The 17,243-nt window shown below is 41.6% G+C and overlaps 1 protein-coding gene across 3 annotated transcripts in view; it reads left to right on the forward strand.

Annotated features, from left to right (window-relative positions):
- The first annotated feature begins 4,666 nt into the window (after window positions 1–4,666).
- KLHL5 (kelch like family member 5) overlaps window positions 4,667–17,243 on the forward strand; it is a 38,968-nt gene continuing 26,391 nt past the window's right edge. For 2 of the 3 annotated variants that reach the window (XM_032224405.1, XM_032224407.1), the window contains exons 1-2: window positions 8,321–8,473; window positions 16,926–17,108. In XM_032224405.1, coding sequence (XP_032080296.1) covers window positions 8,382–8,473; window positions 16,926–17,108 — 275 coding nt within the window. In that variant the 5' untranslated portion in view covers window positions 8,321–8,381. Of the gene's footprint in view, window positions 4,756–6,373; window positions 6,487–8,320; window positions 8,474–16,925; window positions 17,109–17,243 lie in introns of those variants that run through there. The other variant, XM_032224406.1, reaches the window with a different exon arrangement.

The raw sequence follows: 17,243 nt of genomic DNA on the forward strand, positions 1-17,243 counted from the left end.
GCAACTTCTCGTTGTATCTCTCCCCCACGCCTGGCTTCCTGTGCCCCTCCTTTACAGAGTCTTGCCACACTGTCAGCCCTATTTGTAATATGAGGAAGTTAAAAGTCAACTTTGGGACTCCAGGCACTGGAGTAAAAGCCCAAACTAAAATGAATCTATAAGGTCCATTCTATAAGACCACCTAACCTAGCCAGCCACTGGTGGTTTACCTGTGCAACCCATGCTGTATCACCTGAACTGAGTGTTTGGTTTTTTTTTTTGCAGATGTTTCATTACCCAAACTAGGCAACAACCATCAGTGCTAAAAAAAACCTCACTCCATTCTAACACTGATGATGTTTCCTAGTTGGGTCATGAAAGGTCTGAAAGAAAATCCGGAAGCTTGGAGAGCAACAAGGACCTCCAGTTCTCCTCCTCCTCCTCCTCCTCCTCCTCCTCCCCTCCTCCTCTCCTCCTCCTCCTCCTCCACCACCACCACCACCACCACCACCACCACCACCACCACCCCTCCCTTCCCTCCTCCTCCTATATCTCAGAACATGGCAGTCGTGGAAGAGAATGTTCTAGAATTTTCCAGCATGTTCCATTAACCAAGTTTGCACATCTCTTTTAAGCTTACCTGTAGGGATTCTGTAGCAAGTACTGTGATTTTCGTTAATTTAACACAGGGGTGTCCAACCTTGGCAACTTTAAAGCCCTCTGGACTTCAACTCCCAGAATTCCCCAGCCAGCGTGTTGAAGTCTTAAAGTTGCCAAGGTTGGATGCTCCTGATATAACAGATATTGAGTTCCTGTTTGTTAAAATACATTGCATCAAAGCATTGCAAGTGAGCCATTGGTCACAATAAGTGTGTGCCTTTTTTGGTTTTCTTAAGATTTTACACTGGAGAATAGAATAGTTGGTCCTGCAGAGAGGAATCGTGAAAATAGGTAAAGGTAAAGGTTCCCCTTGCACATATGTGCTCGTTGTTACCAATTCTAGGGGTCGGTACACATCTAGGTTCAAAGCCGAAGAGCCAGCGCTGTCCGAAGATGTCTCTGTGGTCATGTGGCGGGCATGAATAAACGCTGAAGGCCGCACGGAACGCTGTTACCTTCCCAGCAAAGGTGGCTCCTATTTTTCTACTTGCGTATTTTACATGCTTTCAAACTGCTAGGTTGGCAGAAGCCGGGACAAGTAGCGGGAGCTCACTCTGTAATGCGGCGCTGGGGATTCGAACCGCCGAACTGCCAACCTTTCTGATCGACAAGCTCAGCGTCTTAGCCACTGAGCCACCACGTCCCTTTCACCTCATTCTTTTCACCGCATCATGAAAATAGATTGTCTTAATTCATCGTTGCAACTAAACATTGCCTAGGAATATGTTATGTGTCTAAAGAGAAATTTTTGAAAAGAAGCATTTAAAACAGGAGACGGCCTATATTTGAAAGCATTCTTTCTGCAGGCTTTGCTGGAAAGCGTTTAATGCACGGAGCAGGCTTTGTCACGAAGGGGGAAAAAATTAAGGAAGAAGCCTACTAAACGAGACAAGGAGCAGACTATCCCATGGGACGTTTCCTTTAAGATCAATACACTTGGCAGTTTAAGAATTAAAACCAACTGGACCATTTAAAGGAACCAGATCAGCTTGGGTTGAGGGGAAAACCATCATCTCTAATAAAACAGATTGCAAAATTAAATAATCAACACTGCCCTGCTATTATAGCCGGTTCAAACTTATTTATTTATATATATCCCGCCTTTATTATTATTTTAAATAATTCAAAGAGGCAAAGACACCTATATTCCTATTGGAATGCTTTAATCGGAATGGGACAACTCGGCATGGCCAGCTTGGGGTGACCAGCTCATCACCGACAAGCCGCCTCTGTCAACTCACTGTCACTAAGAGTTGCAGCCCAACCCCCTTCTTAGGCAGGAGACCCTGTGCCATTTCAGTCAAATGGGTGTCCAGTCTCTTCTTAAAAGCTTCCAGTGTTGAGCATTCACAACTTCTGGAGGCAAGGTGTTCCCCTGATTAATTAACTGTCAGGAAATTTCTCTTTAGTTCTAAGTTGCTTCTCTCCTCGATTGGTTTCCACCCATTGCTTCTTGTTCTGGCCCTCAGGTGCTTTGGAGAATAGCTTGACTCCCTCTTCTTTGGAGAAACTCCTGAGATCTTGGAAGACTGCTATCATGTCTCCCCTGGTCCTTCTTTTCATTAAACGAGACATATCCAATTCCAGAAACCGTTCTTCTTATGTTTTAGTCTCCAGTTCCCTCCAGACATATTGTAGGAGACTGAGTCCAATGACGCTGTTGACCCCATTTTTTTCAAATCGGAACTGTAAAATACTGAATGGGAGCTAAGAGACTTGGAGCAGTATTTGCCACGGGGGTGGCAGTTTCTCATCAAATGCAACCTGAAACATAGAACCAACCTTAGATGATAGCTAGATAGCTAATAGATAGATCAATGGATGGATGGATGGATGGATAAATGGATAGCTGATAGATGGGGTGGGTGGGTGGGTAGGTAGGTAGGTAGGGTAGGGAGGGAGGGAGGTAGATATCAATAGATAGATAGGGATAGATAGATAATCAGTAGATAGGTAATTCGGTATTCTAGTAGATAGATAATTATAAATAAGATGGATAGAAAATTATGAGATAATAGATGATTAGATAGCTAGATGATAGATAGCTAGGTGATAGATAGATACCTAGATGATAGATAGATAGATAGATAGATAGATAGATAGATAGATAGATAGATAGATAGATAGATGATAGATAGCTGGATGATAGCTAGATAGTTAGATAGCTAGCTAGCTAGATAGATAGATAGATAGATAGATAGATAGATAGATAGATAGATAGATAGATAGATAGATAGATAGATAGATGATAGATAAATAGATAGATGGAGTTGATAGCTAGATAGCTAGCTAGCTAGCTAGATGATAGATAGATAGATAGATAGATAGATGATAGATAGCTAGATAGCTGGATGATAGCTAGATGATAGCTAGCTAGCTAGCTAGATGATAGATAGATAGATAGATAGATAGATAGATAGATAGATAGATAGATAGATAGATAGATAGATAGATAAATAGAACTTCCCTGGATAGTATGGTTTCTCAATGTTTATTTTCATTTAAAAGGACATATCATCGGTGTTTTGTTAAATTGTGTTTTATTTGCAATACACAGACTAAGCATAGATGACTCAGCTTACAGCAAAGTCTTCTCCAGTCCATTGAGGATAAATGTAATTAAAGTTTTAAGGCTCTGGATGAGGAATTAAGAGCATCAGGAAGAGACAGCAGCCCAAGAGGCAGATTTATACGGCATTATACTTCATCGGGATGACGCCTGTCTCTTCACAGACTCTAACCCGTCTTCTTGGCACTTTCCAATGAAAAATCAATGTTCTCCCGACTGCTTTTATGACATTTCTTTTGAGCCATTGCAGCTTCCAGGGGCCACAGGGGACAATTTATTTCAAACCGTGTGTGGAATGCTTTTCCGGATGAGAGGCTGGCTTCCTATATAGGAGCAGGATAATTCACCTCAGTGATTTTCTATAGGCAAGGGACTCAAAGTTCAGATTTATGTCCCCCCAAAATGTTTGAAATTGAGTAGAAAGCAGATGTTCTGACCTAGGCTTCCCCCAAAAGTACGAAGCAGATTCCTCGTCCCGACAAAACCCCTTTTATTAAACGAATATGAATTCCTCTCATTCACATTTTTTTAATGAACCAATCCCCCTTACCAGAGTGAGCCCCACCTTGTGGAGCATTATGAAGCCGTTACCATGGCAACCCCACTGGGCTGTACAGTAGATGCCATTTTAAGACACAACAGGCTGTATCTTAACAGAACTTGAACCCAAAACGCACACTATCACTGTCAAAAGTACTGTGATTTGACACTATAGATATAATTCATTCCTTTTCATTTCAGTGGCCAGGGCGTTCCAGAGGTATGCTGGAACACACACACACACACACACAATGGCAGTTTGAGCTTTCTGAGTTGGCGAAGGGATGCAAAATAATAAGAAAATAGAACGCAAAATAGAAAAGCCCACATTGTTCTTGATGCAACACCTATGCGAATTCATATTTTACTAGGAAGCAAGAGCGCCCAACTTCGGGCAGGTTGAAGACTTCTGAACCTCAACTCCCAGAATTCCTCCGCCAGGATGGCTGCCGGCGGAATTCTGGGAGTTGAAGTCCAAAGGTCTTCCCCGCGGCCAAGTTCGGACACGCTGGCTTTAAAAACGCCCATGCGCAAAAGCAGCCGGCTTTTTCGAACAGCCTAAGCCCCGCCTCCCTCGCCAACCGCGAACCGAGGAGAACGCCGGGGGGGGGGGGGGAAACCCAAAGCAGCCGCCCGCTCGCCCCGCCCACTTTTTTCTCTCCCTCCTGCCGGAGCTTCCACTTTCCGTTCGGAAACAGCGGCGTCTGCGCGCGCAGCCCGCCCGCCGGCCGACGTTCGATGTGGCAGGCAGGGAAAAATACAGACAAGAGAAAAGGCGGGGAAAGAGACGGAAAGGGGGGGGGAAGGGGCGTGGCCAAGGCGTCCTCCTGGCGCTGCCTGGGTGGGCGGGCCAAGAGAAAGAGGGCGTGGCCGAGCTGTTGGGAAGGAGGCGGGGCAGCGGGGAGGGAGAAAGGGGGGGGGGTGGGTCGCTTTTCCGTTTGAATCGGGGTTTGTTTCGGGGTCGGGCCTGGGGTCCTTCCCGCTCCTCTCTCTCTCCCGGGGTTCAGGTGAGAAGCAGGGCTGGGTTGGGCGGTCGGCACCCGGGGTTGCGGGACGGCCTTTTCCCCCTCAGTGTGTGTGGGGGGGGGGCGGGGGTGGGGGGGTTCTCTGAGGGGAGGGGGGCTTCCTTTAGGGTGATACCCCACTTTGGGGATCGGTTACCCCCCACCACAAAGAGCATCCCTGGGCTGGGGGCTGAGGAGAAAGTTTTGGTGAGAAGCAGCAGCCTCCTGAACCAGAGGTCTCCTGAGCATGTGCAGAGTGCCTTTGCAGGAACAACCCTCCCCCGGCCTCCCCTCAGGATCTGGGGTGCAAAGAGGGGTTGTTGGGGTGCACTGAGGTTTGTGGATCCTAAAAAGGAGGGTTTACTTTATCTTTTATTTTATATTGTATATTATCTTTTATGTTACCTTTTGTGTTTAATTTTATATTATCTTTTTTATATTATCTTTTATCTTTTGTCCTTTATTTTATATTATATTCTATCTTTTATTTTATCTTTTATTTTATCTTTTATCTTTTATTTTATCTTTTATCTTTTATTTTATATTACCTTTTGTCTTTTATATTTTGTCTTATTTTATATTACAATCTATATTTTATTTTATCTTCTATCCGTTCTATTATATTTTATTTTATGTTTCAAATTCTATTTTGTTTTTTCCTTTTTTTTAATATTGTATGTTGTTAAAATGTATCTAAAACAAATGGTAACCACACTATATGTGCTTTTGTAAAAATCTGGTATAGATTAAAAATGAGTTAAAGATATAAATATACTTAAATATAGATTAAAAATAAATTAAAATAGGTTAAACATAAAATACTTGTATATAGATTAAAATGAATTACAAATATAAAATACATACATACATAAATTAGGTTTTTTCTTTTATACATACATACATACATACATATTTAGCTGATGAGAGCTAAATAGCTTGAAATAGATCTATACTAGTCTCCCTTTATTTATTTGTCAGCACAAATATCACACACACACACACACACACACACACACACACACATATATATATATGAAAAACCTAATTTACTTTTGGAAGAGCTCTTTACAGCCGTTGCTGCCTGTCCTCCCTATATTTGATCTTTTCTTTTATATTATATTTTTTCTTTTATTTTATAGTATATTTTAACTTTATATTTTATATTATATTTTATCTCTTTTTTTTCTTTTATATTTTATATTTTGTTTTGTTTTATTTTACTTTTTATTTTATCTTGCATCTTACATTTTGTCTTTTATATTATATTTTGTCTTTTATATTATATTTTACCTTTTATTTTATATTTTGTATTTTATTTTATAGTTTATTTTGTATCTTATTTTATATGTTATGTTTTATATATTTTGTTTTATATTTCATTTCATATTTTATGCTTTTATTTTATAGTTTACTTATTCAGTTTATTGGCCACCTGTCTGACCTCAGGGTAACTCTTGAATGGCTCACAACAGCAAAAATAAATAAAAATGAAGCTGTAGAGATAACATGCTACAAAAGTATACAACCAAAAGCGGGGTGGTGTACTACAAAGGAGTCCTGGGCAAGAGGTAAGTCTCTCCAAACTGAGATAATCCTCACATTATAAACCTTACATTCTCAGGTTGAATCACCTGTCCATCCCGAAGCTGCCCATCCTCCAGGAAAGCTTGAGCAGGATGCCATCCGATTTTCCAGAATTTTGATACCAGTTATTACCATTACAAGCTGCTTCTGGTGAGTATTAACTTATAATAATATGCTTAACCGATGCGGAATTAATGGAGTAAGAGAATAAAATGGAGTAAAACAACAACAAAAAATCCATGGATACAGGATTAGAGCTAAAACAGGCTGGGCTAGGCTTTCCCAGCTGGTATCGGTTTGGGCTTCAGGGTTTAATGATGACAATTTCCTGTGCTCTGGACCAACAATCACTAAACCCTGAACCCCACCTCTGTTCTAGAAAACTCATTCATTCATATATTCATTTTGGAATGAATATAAAAAAAAGAGGAAATAAATCATTGGGGAAGGCAGGTATGCTTGTAGTTCTCCATTTCCTTATTGTACCATTAAACTTTTTTTTTTCTCCCTCTTTGGTAGAAATGCAAATAATAGGAGTCATTAGTGTGTACACACACACACACACAGCCTAAGTTAAGGTTGGATTATGATTTTTGGATGATTATATCAACGGGGAATTTGAAAGTATTATAAGCATTATAATGCAGGTAGTCCTCGACTTACAACCACAGTTCAGCCCCATATTTCTGTGGTTAAGCGAGACATTTGTTAAGTGAGCTTTGTCCCATTTTATTAGTTGTAGTAGTAGTTTATTCAATTTGTATGCCGCCCTATTCCTGAGAGACTCAGGGTGGCTAACAACCAAAGGGGGGAAGGGGATACAATAAGAAAATAAAAGACAAACAAATTAAAATAACAACAGCTGCAACTTCAAATGGGGCTGGAGATTCCTTAGTGGCTTTGCGGAAAGCCGGGAGGGTGGTGAGGGTCCGGATCTCAACGGGGAGATCGTTCCAGAGGGCCGGAGCCGCCACAGAGAAGGCCCTCCCCCGGGGAGTTGCCAGTCGACACTGGCTGGCAGATGGAATTCGGAGGAGGCCTAATCTGTGGGATCTGATAGGTCTTAGGGAGGTAATTGGCAGGAGGCGGTCTCTCAGGTACCCGGGTCCGATACCATGCAGGGCTTTAAAAGTATTACCTTTCTTGCCTCTGTTGCTAAGTGAATCGACAGAGTGGATGAGTTAGTAAGATGGTTGTGAAGTGAAACTGGCTCCCCCCCCCCCCCCAGTGATGTTGCATGTCAGAAGGTTGCAAAAGGAGATTGCATGATTTTGGGACAGAGCAACAGTCATAAACACAGGAGCCAGTTGGCAAGCATCTGAATTTGGATCACATGACCATGGGGATGCTGCATAGGACATAACTCTGAAAAACAGCCATAAATCACTTTTTTCAGTTCTGTTGTAACTTTGAATGGTCACTAAATGAACTGTCATAAGTTGAGGACTACATGTACTGTAAGCCACCCAGAGTCACCTCGTAGTAAGATGGCCAATAAATGAGAGGGGGGGCGGGAAAGAGAGAGAGAGAGAGAATAAAAAAGAAGAAAGAAAGGGAGGAGAAAGAAAGAAGGTAGGAGGGAAGGAAAGAAAGAGAAAAGAAAGAAGAAAAAGAGAAAGAGACAGAAGAAAGAAAGAAAGAAAGAAAGAAAGAAAGAAAGAAAGAAAGAAAGAAAGAAAGAAAGAAAGTTTGCATCCAGAGCAGTTCTCATATGGATTGAGTTTTGTAATTGTAATTTGGAGAAGGAAATTTAATTGCAGCATGAAAGTAATTAAACATTAATGTGCCATAATCCTCATGCAGAATCTGGCCAAAACGGTTCAGTGGGAATCCTATCCCTTTGGCTGCTGCGCCTTTATTTCATTTTACTCAGTCAGGAATGATGGGCTCAGATGGTAGGAGGTGGAATGGCAAGGAAGAGGTGTGCCTGTGTGACCTTTATCCTTTTAGATTGGAACTGTCTTTTTTCCAGACAGTGTGTTTAGTTAAGCATGCGCCGAGAGAATGATTGAATATGGAAGTAAGTCTGTTCAACAGTAAGTCCTATGGAGTTTATTGGATCGCGCACCCACCTAAGTGAACGTTGCAGTCTAAAAATGTTTTGCATCTCAGATTTATCATGGGAACCTCAAAAAAGGTAACTTGTAGTCCTTTAAAATCCAGAGATCTTCTACTTTATGCTTGTGTAAGGTGGAACAGAAGCAGCTTTTGTGTTGTGTTGAGTATTCCACATTTGTCCCAGTATTTAATATTAAGAAGACTCAACTCTTTAACAATCAATCAATCAATCAGAATAGAGCTGCAAGGGACCTTAGAGGTCTTCTAGTCCAACCCCCTGCTTAAGCAAGAGACTCTGTACCATTTCAGACCAGTGGCTGTCCACTCTCTTCTGAAAAAACTCCAGTGATGAAGCACCCACAACTTCTGGAGGCAAGCTGTTCCACTGGTTAATTGTCCTCACTGTAAGGAAGTTTATCCTTAATTCCAGGTTGCTTGTCTCCTTGATTAGTTTCCATCCATTGTTTCTTATCCTGCCTTCTAGTGCTTTACTAAATAAATTGACCCCTTTGTGGAAGCCCCTCAAATACTTGAATTCTGCTACCTTACTCAAACTAAGATCTTGGTTTTGTTCTTGATTTTATAGGTTATTTTCAGGCTTATCCATTTTTATCTAGAACGTAGCAACAGCGTATAATTTTTGATTGGGTGTTAATTCTTATCACACCTTCATCTGTTGAATAGAAATATGGTGGTTAAAACCACCAAGCTAGAAAACAGGAGGTGGTGAGTTTTAGTCCTACCTTAGAAACAAAGCCGGGGTTGGATTCTGATCAGTCACTTCCTCTCAGCTATAAGGAGGCCGTAGAAAAATGCTACTAAAAATTCACCAAACTCCCTGTGTGAATTTAGATTCAGGTTGATTTGAAGCACAAACCTATCTTCAATAACCATAAGTAAGGTTCCATAAGGAGGAATCTTTAATGTCGGTTCCAAATTCTGGGCTGCAATGCGTGACGGTAAACTAAACAAAACATTTAAAGATGTGCGATCATGTTACGTCTTCCCATATTTCTGCTAGCTAGCCTGTCATAAATTTAAGGATGAAAAACATTTTATGGCCTCTGGTTATATATCCTAATTCATAGTTACACCCTAATTTGTTTAGCAACAGGAAGCCATATACAACACAGATGGCTTGATTTATGATTGATTTAAATGGGACATCTAATTGCTCGATTTAAATACTTTGAATTGCATCTAACTTGTAGTTGCGGGGTGGGGATTTTTTGTTTTTATTTTGGAATTTTGTAGTCAAGTAAATATGGTTTTGATCATGGGGTCTGAAATAAATTACCTCGAGTGAACTGAGGAAATTGTGTATGGCAGCTACGTGCAGGCCAAGCCTTGATCCCAAAAATCCACGATTGCATGCGATGATGCAGTCTTGGTAAAACATGATGACTACTCCAAAATCTACCTGCGCTTATGAAAATGAAAACACATGGAAGGTATTAATATGTCTGAAATTCGCCTCAGTACTTTTAAGAGTGTTTATGAAGGACCGAATAGTTATGGACAATGTTTGGGTAGAAAGTTGTTTAGACTAAAATGCAGATTTCAATTAGCTGTTTGAATGTTACTTTTTAATGGGCATTGCTGATCTGAAAGTTCGGACTTGTGAGAGATTCTCAAAGGAAATAAGCCATAATATTTTCACGTGAATAGATACTAGCATAAATGTATCCTCTTTGGAAATCCCTTGTGTGTCCAATCACACTTGGCCAATAAAGAATTCTATTCTATTCTATATTCCTCCTTTATTCTATTCTATTCTCCATTCCATTCCATTCTTTTTCTGTTCTGTTCTATTCTATTCTTTATTCCTCCTTTATTCTATTCTATTCTCTATTCCATTCCATTCTTTTTCTGTTCTATTCTATTTTATTCTCTGTTCAGTTCTATTCTCTGTTCTGTTCAGTTCTATTTTCTGTTCTATTCGTAATTTGAGTTAAAATAAACAGCTTTCATTTAGTTTATGTTTTAAATTTTACTTAGCTTATATTTTACGCAGCTCAAATATAACCTTAGTTTATATTTTATTAGTTGTTTGCTTGCAAGCCAGATGTTTGCAAGCAAAACACCAGGCTCTGAGAGGGGCAAGGACTTCTCAGTTCGATCCTGAGTTATGTGTATTCTCTTCTATGGATAAAAGGTGAGCTTACGTCTCAGTTCTATCCGTTTTTGGCAAAGTGGGTTTGCTCCCAAAAGATTTTTGTCCCCTTGGTTTAAAGTACAGCGATACAGTTTGGATGTTTGCTGGGTTGGACATACAACATTTGGGTACTATGAAGCCGTGAAGGTCTGCTTTGCGTCAAGAAAACTTTGGATTCTTTTGAAGCCGGTTTGCAATGTGAAATCAAAGCCAGTTGTCCAAAGTGCCTCACTTCAGTCTTCTCCAAAACCCTCTCAGCCGATTCCTTCAGAGCTTGGGCCACCGGGAGAAGATTGACAGGAGTCTTCTCTGGAGAAAACTAAGGGGTTCCCCCAGGACAGGGGTCGGCAACCTTAAACACTCAAAGAGCCACAAAGGTCCTAACCAGAAGCCCCTCCCCTCTGTTCAATTCTGGAGCCGACCGGAAGTCCGGTTCCTCCACCACAGAGTCTCCTCCTAGTGTGGTATCCTGTATCCTGTACCTGTCCTAACTGAAAATCCTATCAATTGTGGAGCCGACCGGCGACAGGGAGCCGCAGCAGAAGGATGAAAGAGCCACATGCGGCTCCAGAGCCACAGGTTGATGACCCTTGCCCCAGGAGAATACCACAGGCCCACCAGAGAGGTTAGTAACTAGATTTGTTGGCAAGGAGTCGGACAACCTGACGAGAAGCAACAGATTGCAACTCATCAAGAAGAGAAGCAACCTAGAACTAAGGAGAAATTTCCCGACAGTGAAAACAATTAATCAATGGAACAACTTGCCTCCAGAAGTTGTGGATGCTCCAACACTGGAAGTTTTAAAGAAGAGATCTTGTCTGAAATGGTAGAGGGTTTTCCTGCGTGAGCAGAGGGTGGACTAGAAGACCTCCAAGGCCCCTTCCAACTCTGCTATTCTGAGTCCTGTATAAGGTACTGCATTTGCTTCCATCTTCTTCCCGTGGGGCCTTTTGGTCTGTTGTTTCTTTTGTCAGCTGTTCCTCAAAAGCTTTAAATGATTACTACGCAGGTAGCCCTCGTCTTACAATCAATTCATTTCAAATTCCGTTTTTATAGGCGAGGTCTTTACAAAAGCAAAATGTTTGGCTGGCTTTTAAAATCGTAGCTCCCTGCCTCCCTAGCATTGTGTAATTAAATCAAATTCAAATTAGGGCTCCTACCTAGACCGGGAGGCTCTCACAACAGTCACTCGAGCCCTTGTGATCTCTAGGCTGGAATACTGCAACGGGCTGTACATGGGGTTGCCCTTGAAGTGCATCCGGCGGCTACAGCTAGTCCAGAATGCAGCCGCGCGAGTGATAGTGGGCGCACCGCGGTTCGCCCACGTTACACCCGTCCTCCGCGAGCTGCACTGGCTACCTGTTGGTCTCCGGGTGCGCTTCAGGGTACTGATGACCATCTTTAAAGCACTCCATGGTAGTGGATCTGGGTACTTGAGAGACCGCCTTCTGCCGATTACCTCCCTAAATCGACCAATTAGATCGCACAGACTGGGCCTCCTCCGAATTCCATCTGCCAGTCAATGCCGACTGGCAACCACACGGAGGAGAGCCTTTTCTGTTGCAGCTCCGACCCTGTGGAACGACCTCCCCGTTGAGATCCGTACCCTCACCACTATCCAGACCTTCCGCGCAGCCCTCAAGATCTGGCTCTCCCAGCAGGCCTGGGGATAGGTTCCCAATTCACCCGCCCGAGTGTTTGATTGCTGAATGAAAGTTGTGTTTTTACTATTTTTTCTTTGTTCACATACTGTTCTGTTTTTGACACTGCACCCCCCTCCCTTGTGGTTGTAAGCCGCCCTGAGTCCCCTCAGGGAAAAGGGCGGCATATAAATCCCAATAAAACTCAAACTCAAAAACTCAAACTAAAACTCCTGAAAGCTAATGTTAAGAGGATGAAACCACTGGCGAGAACCTAACCACGGTGCCTGCCTTTGTGTAGCTTTGACGCTTGATAAAAGTAGCAAGGCATTTTTCCCCGTTTCATTATTTTCTTTCAATTATCTGTTAAGATAATAGGATTTCCTAACTTTGATGCCATTTACCTAGGGAGGGAGGGAGGAAAAGAAAAGAAAAGAAAAAAAGAACGAAGGAAGGAAAGAGAGAAAGAAAGCTGTATACAGGCAGACCATGTTGTTTGATTGTACGACTGCTGGTGAAGGAAGGAAGGAGAGAAGAGGAGAGGAAGGAAAGGAAGGAAAAGAAGAAATAGAGAAAGGAAGGAAAGAAAGAGGGAGGGAGGGGGAGAAGGAAAGGAAAGAAAGAGAGAAAGAAAGAAAAAAGGAAAAGAGAGAAAAAGAAAGCTGTATAAAGGCAGACCATGTTGGTTGGTTGCACAACTGTTAGTGAAGGAAGGAAGGAAGGAAGGAAGGAAAGGAAGAAAAAGAGAAAAAAAGGAAAGGAAGAGGGAGGGGGAAAAGGAAAGGAAAGAAGGAAAGAAAGAAAAAGAAAGAAAGCTGTGTACAGGCAGACCATGCGTTTCTCTCCTCCTGTTTGGTTGCACCAGTCTTTATGCTGAGTGCTGGTTGTGGAAGGAAGGAAAGGAGGGAGGGAGGAGTTTTGGGAAGCAATGAAGGAAGGAAGGAAAAAAGGGAGGGAGGGAGAAAGAAAGAAAGGAAAGGATAAGAAAAGAAAAAGAAAGAAAGCTGTGTACAGGCAGACCATGCGTTTCTCTTCTTCTGGTTGGTCGCACCAGCCCTTTTGTGTGCCGCTGGTTGTGCCCGTTGCCTAGACGATTGCTTGCTCTCGCCGAGGATGTCTGGCTCGCGTAGAGAATTTGACGTGAAGCAGCTTTTAAAGCTCAGATGGAGGTGGTTTGGTCAGCAGCAGCAGCTCCCTCCTCATGCTAACGTCGGTCACGAAGGAGACTTCTGGGACAGGAGATACCCCGCGGCTGCCGGTGGCAGAAAGTTTCTAAATGCCAGCAGCTTGCCGCCGTCTTTGGCATCGCGCGGTTCCCATAGGTCCAAGCCACAGGGTTTGCCGGATTCCTTTCCTCGGCCAATGGCAGCCACATCGGAAGTGCCCACCTTGGAGTTCACCAGGGAGACCATCCAGAATCCACATCTGCTTGAGGTTCCAGATGCTGAGGATGGAGCCGTCGAAGAAGAAAAAGTACCAAACCCCTCTGCATGCAGGTCGTTGCTTTCTCATTGTTCAGAATGAGCCGTGCCTGGTAGCTGTTTGCAATAAATAAATAAATATATGTGTGTATATGTATGTATTCAGCCATTGAAAAGCTGCAAAAAATCTGGGCTCACCAGCATTTTAAAAATGTGTGTGTGTGTGTGTGTGTGTGTGTGTGTGTGTGTGTGTGTATGTATGTATGTATGTATGTATGTATGTATGTATATATATATATATATATATATATATATATATATATATATATATATATATATATATATTTACATTCTCATCAGTAATCTGCCTGAGTAAATACAGATGAGAAATGGCTAATCTGTATTCAAAATGTCTTGAAAAAAGGGACTTAAAATGAATGGGTAGGGTTTTAGAAAGAAAGTGGGCTAAAATATTTTTCCCTGTAGGTCTATTTCGTTGTTTAATTGTAATCTGGATCTGTATTTATGACGGTCGTATTTTTGTGTCCTTGCTGTGTTTAAGAATAGGAGTGTAATACAGGATTTATTTCAGACTCCTGCTGAAGCAGGTTAGAGGAATCCAGATTAGACATCATCACATTGTAGAGAATATATAGCTGGAGTTCTCTTTGTCACTCTTTTTTTTAATTAAAAAGATGTAACTTTAGGTGGCTGTAGTATGCACATTTACCTGGGAGTAAGTCTCATTGGGCTAAATAGCTTTCCTTCTGAGCACATGTACAAAAGAACTGCATTTGAAGTCCGTTATCCTGGTATATTTGCTTGGTAGTACCATACTTTATTTATTTTGATTCTATGTTTATAGAGAAAATGTACATTTTTTATTTGATGTTTGCTCATTGTATATGATTGTACAGATATATATGAGAGCCAGTATGTTTTATATTTTGATTTTCCTTTAAAACCTAGCTAACCAACAGACAGTATTTACTATCATTAGAATGCAGTTTGAACACTGAAGAGATTAATTCTTACCTTATCTTCTTAATTGTGTAAAAATTAGTATTATGCTGACTCAGTAAAGCGCTTAGAGAGGGCTGTAAAAGCACTGTGAAGCAGTGCTATTGCTATAATCGCAAGTATTGCCACTCCTTGCAAATTTCCATTTAGTCTTGTACATCAAATGGTGAATAGCAATAGCACTTAGATTTACATATACCGCTTCACGATGCTTTACAGCTCTGTTGAAGCAGTTTACAGAGTCAGCCTCTTGCCCCCAACAATCTAGGTCCTCATTTTAACCACCTCGGAAAGATGGAAGGATGAGTCGACCTTGAGCCAGTCAGGATCGAACTGCTGACAGTGGCATAATTAGCCTGCAATACTATCTAACCCCTGCTCCACAATGTATGGATCGATGGAAGGAAGGGCACTAGCAGTAGCACTTAGACTTATATGATGCTTCACAGTGCTTTCGAGCCCTCTCTAACCAGTTTACAGAATCAGCCTCTTGCCCCCAACAATCTGGGTCCTCATTTTACCAGCTTCGGAGGATAGAAGGCTGAGTCAACCTTGAGCTGGTGAGACTTGAACTCCTAGCTGTGGGCAGAGTTTGCCTGCAATACTGCATTCTAACCACTGCGCCACAGAGGCTCATCCTGGTTAATTACATACTAATTTTGAGAACAGTTATGCTCTTTAGTTTAAACTTAAATTACTTTTAATAGTAGCTTAGTTTTAGATTATAACATATGTTTGCTTTGGTTTGATTTTTTTTTTTACTACATCTGTCATTTTTTTTATATTTGTGGTAGTATTTTTATTAAAGATTATAATTACAATTTAAAAAATATGAATTTTTTAAAAATAGAAGATAAATTAAAGGGTGAGATTCTTCATAATCATTTCCAAAACCTTATTACAAATTTAACTGGAGATTAAATTTAGCTCATTTGTAACACAGTAAAATCAAAGTTTTTATTATTCTTTGGCTGTTTATTCCATTTTTAAAACTTCTTAAAGTTGTATTTATAACAGCCCCATCAAGATCACGACCACCAACATTGACAAGCTAGTGTACATATAAAATGAGAGCAAGCCTCCCCACCTTCCAGCAGTGATGATGTTACCTAGTTGGGTAATTAAATGTCTGCAAGAAAACAAGCAAGCTCAGAGAACCAAGGACCCCGCAGTGTTTAGATACTTCGTGTACGGTGATGCAAACTGCAGTCTTCCCGAATGATTAATGCATCAGTTTCAAGACATACTCATGAAATAAATAAGATAGTTTAGAATGTGTATTGAAAAAAGGCTTCTTCAACCTTAATAAAATCTTTCTCTAATGAATTCCAATCAGTAAATTATTATTTTTTAGGTACAGAAGCCTTAGCTTCACAGTCATCCTGGCTGGGTCATTGCTACTCTGTTTCCCCGAAAATAAGACCTCCCCGGATAATAAGCCCAACCGGGCTTTTGAGCGCATGCATTATAATAAGCCCTCCCTGAAAATATTGCAACACAGCAGTAGCCATGAGGTGACCACGCTTTTGCTGCCTCTTGCACCTCAAAAATAATAAGTCCTCCCCGAAAATAAGGCCAAGCGCTTATTTCGTGGGGGTCAAAACAAAATAAGAGCATGTCATTTTCAGGGAAACGCGGTAACAACTGAACCATTTTCCACTTTCCTCCTTGCTGATGTGAGAACATAAAACGAGAAATTGCTGCGGCCTTTTCCCTTCTAACCGCCTATTCATCTTCTTTATAGCCTGCTAATTTCAAAACGTAATTATGATGCTATAAACGTGAGCGCCATGAATTGCAACTTTGCTGAAGGATGAACCACTTTCCCTGGCACGAATTGTCCATTTCAGTGGTTCTCCAGTTGAGAGGTTTGGGGCTCAGAAAAAATGTTTCTCGTCCTTTGGGGATTGCGTGCTGTCGAACCGCTGGTGTTTTGTTCAGCGAGTCTCTAAAACATATTTCGGTGCAAAAAAACAACATTGCACTTCATCTTGCGCCATAATAATTTTCAGTCTCTTTAGATGCCATCCTGCTATTTTCAGTCCTTCCCCTCCACGCACAGCGCACGGATGAGCGGGGATGCAAAAATCCATGTCACAAGGACCTTGAGTCTTGAAAGCTTTCCCCATCAGTTCGGCTGCAGTCTTTTGACAAAGTGTCGGTAGCTTTTTGAGAGCCCCGCATTTTGCCGACGAGGGGAAGGAAGTGCCTTTTTTCTCTTTTGTCTTAAAACCCACAATTAAAACCTACAAATTCCTTTTCTAATCCATTCTTGTGTGTGCCTTGCGTTTCCAGAACGCCCCACAGCGGAGAGACTCGCCTGCCGTGTCGTCCAATGGAGCCTTGTCCGTCGGATGAATTTTTCCAAGCGCTCAACCATGCAGAGCAAACGTTTAAAAAAATGGAAAATTACTTGCGGCACAAGCAACTGTGCGATGTGGTGTTAGTGGCAGGCGACCGACGGATTCCGGCACACAGGTACGTGCGGGTTCAATCCCTTAAGGCAGTGGTTCCCAAACTTGGCAACTTTAAGACTTGTGGACTTCAACTCCCAGAATTCTCCAGCCAGCAGAGATTAAGCTGCCATCTCTTTGGAAACATTTGAATGTATGA

This window comes from Thamnophis elegans, chromosome 9 (genome assembly GCF_009769535.1).
Source record: "Thamnophis elegans isolate rThaEle1 chromosome 9, rThaEle1.pri, whole genome shotgun sequence".
Taxonomy (NCBI): domain Eukaryota; kingdom Metazoa; phylum Chordata; class Lepidosauria; order Squamata; family Colubridae; genus Thamnophis; species Thamnophis elegans.